This window comes from Oncorhynchus keta, chromosome 15, assembly GCF_023373465.1.
Source record: "Oncorhynchus keta strain PuntledgeMale-10-30-2019 chromosome 15, Oket_V2, whole genome shotgun sequence".
Classification (NCBI taxonomy): Eukaryota; Metazoa; Chordata; class Actinopteri; order Salmoniformes; family Salmonidae; genus Oncorhynchus; species Oncorhynchus keta.
Window position 1 is genome coordinate 33737698 of NC_068435.1, and position 1581 is coordinate 33739278.

Genomic DNA, 1581 nt, shown 5'->3' on the forward strand with positions numbered 1-1581 from the left:
AAGGTTCTAAACATGCTCTTGACAAGTTCACCCAGTTTCACAGAGTTCCTTAGGCCTAATGTCTGTATGCAAGGAAATTACTCCATAAAAATAATAATGTTGGGTTATAACAAATACTTTTCAATTAGAAGGTCTATGGTCAGTCTGTAAAGTAAGGCTGTGGTTGTGTGTGCACGCTCGTGCCTGCGCACATTTGGAAACATTTGACAATATCATTGATTTCATAATGTAAATATTGAATATTGAACATCATGCATAATTATAATGTCTAACAATCAGCTCCACAAAGCAAGTCCTCTCTCTCTCTCTCTCTCTCTCTCTCTCTCTCTCTCTCTGTATCTCTCTGTTACCCACTCCTTCTCTCTCCCTCACTCAGACTTGCTCTCTTGCTAATGGGAGGAGCGCAAAATTCTTCTCTGTATAAGAAGTGCCGAACGTACAACAAGGGATTTTACACAGCTACTCAGGAGAAACGAAATGATCTGCCTTGGAGCCGCAGCAAAATGCTGGATGGACAGCTACTCCTGGGATGGTTATCGTTCACAGTTATAGTGTACCTCTTCAACTTGCCCGGACCGACCACAGCGTATTTCGGGTAGGCACTGGATCCACCCACATGTTCATGACACTGTCATTGATTTGAGTTTGTTACGAGACATGTCATGCGCTCTTAGATCAACTTTGATAGACCGGATAAATTACGTTACTCATATTAGCCTACCGTTCATTGAAATGTGTCTACTTTGGTATTGCGTAGTCCTAAATATGTCCGAAAATATGAAACTTACATTCATCACTGTTGATGTTTCCTCTAAAATCAAATGCGGTGCAAATGAATCAGATACTGGTGTCCTTGTCGCTACGTTGTGATTTGTTTCAGGTATCTGCAATGTTGTTGCATAGAACTAACTGACAGTTCAACAGCACCTGTGTAGCGCAGTAGGCTGTCACAACCGGTGGTGAGAGCAGGTTGACGTGAGATCATTCCGTCGCGTTGAAATGGTTGATTTGACTGACCAGTGTAATAGCTCAGGCTACCGAAAGTGTATGCCGAAGCAGATTTTTAAGGGGTTAGGGAGGGGTTGGGGGTTCTCAAACACACTTAGAATTAGTGGCGGCTGGAGGAACCCCGGAGATCCTCAAGGAACACCTGGAGTTCCGTAAGGAACACTGGCCAGTGGTTCATATTTGCATCTTCCATTAGTTGAGGGGTTCTTGGAGGAACCTTTAATGTTTCAATGTGGCGAAGGGTGTTCCTGGAGGAACCCTGGACTGGCGGTTTGCCTTAGTAGCGGTGTGGCTTTTAGATAGATGTATTTTGGCCACCCATTAGAGTAAATGTCATTCCTGTTCTGTTGTATTGTCATTACATGTTAATGGTGAACACTGACACTTTTGTAGCTTCAACTTGATGCTTACAGAGGTGTATGAGTTCCTATGCAAATCTCCCAGTTCGAATGGTTAATGATTTATTACTACATGTAATCAGCATTGTTAATATTATATTAGAATATGTCATATGCATTCATATTCAAGGAACATTTCAATTTGAAGTGTACAAACTTAACATAGTAAACAGGA

The 1581-nt window shown here is 41.9% G+C and overlaps 1 protein-coding gene across 1 annotated transcript in view; it reads left to right on the forward strand.

The window, feature by feature from the left end:
* Positions 1 to 427: 427 nt before the first annotated feature.
* LOC118395130 (protein Wnt-9a-like) overlaps positions 428 to 1581 on the forward strand; it is a 31546-nt gene continuing 30392 nt past the window's right edge. The window contains exon 1 of the mRNA XM_035788905.2: positions 428 to 595. Coding sequence (XP_035644798.1) covers positions 504 to 595 — 92 coding nt within the window. The 5' untranslated portion in view covers positions 428 to 503. The remainder of the gene's footprint in view (positions 596 to 1581) is intronic.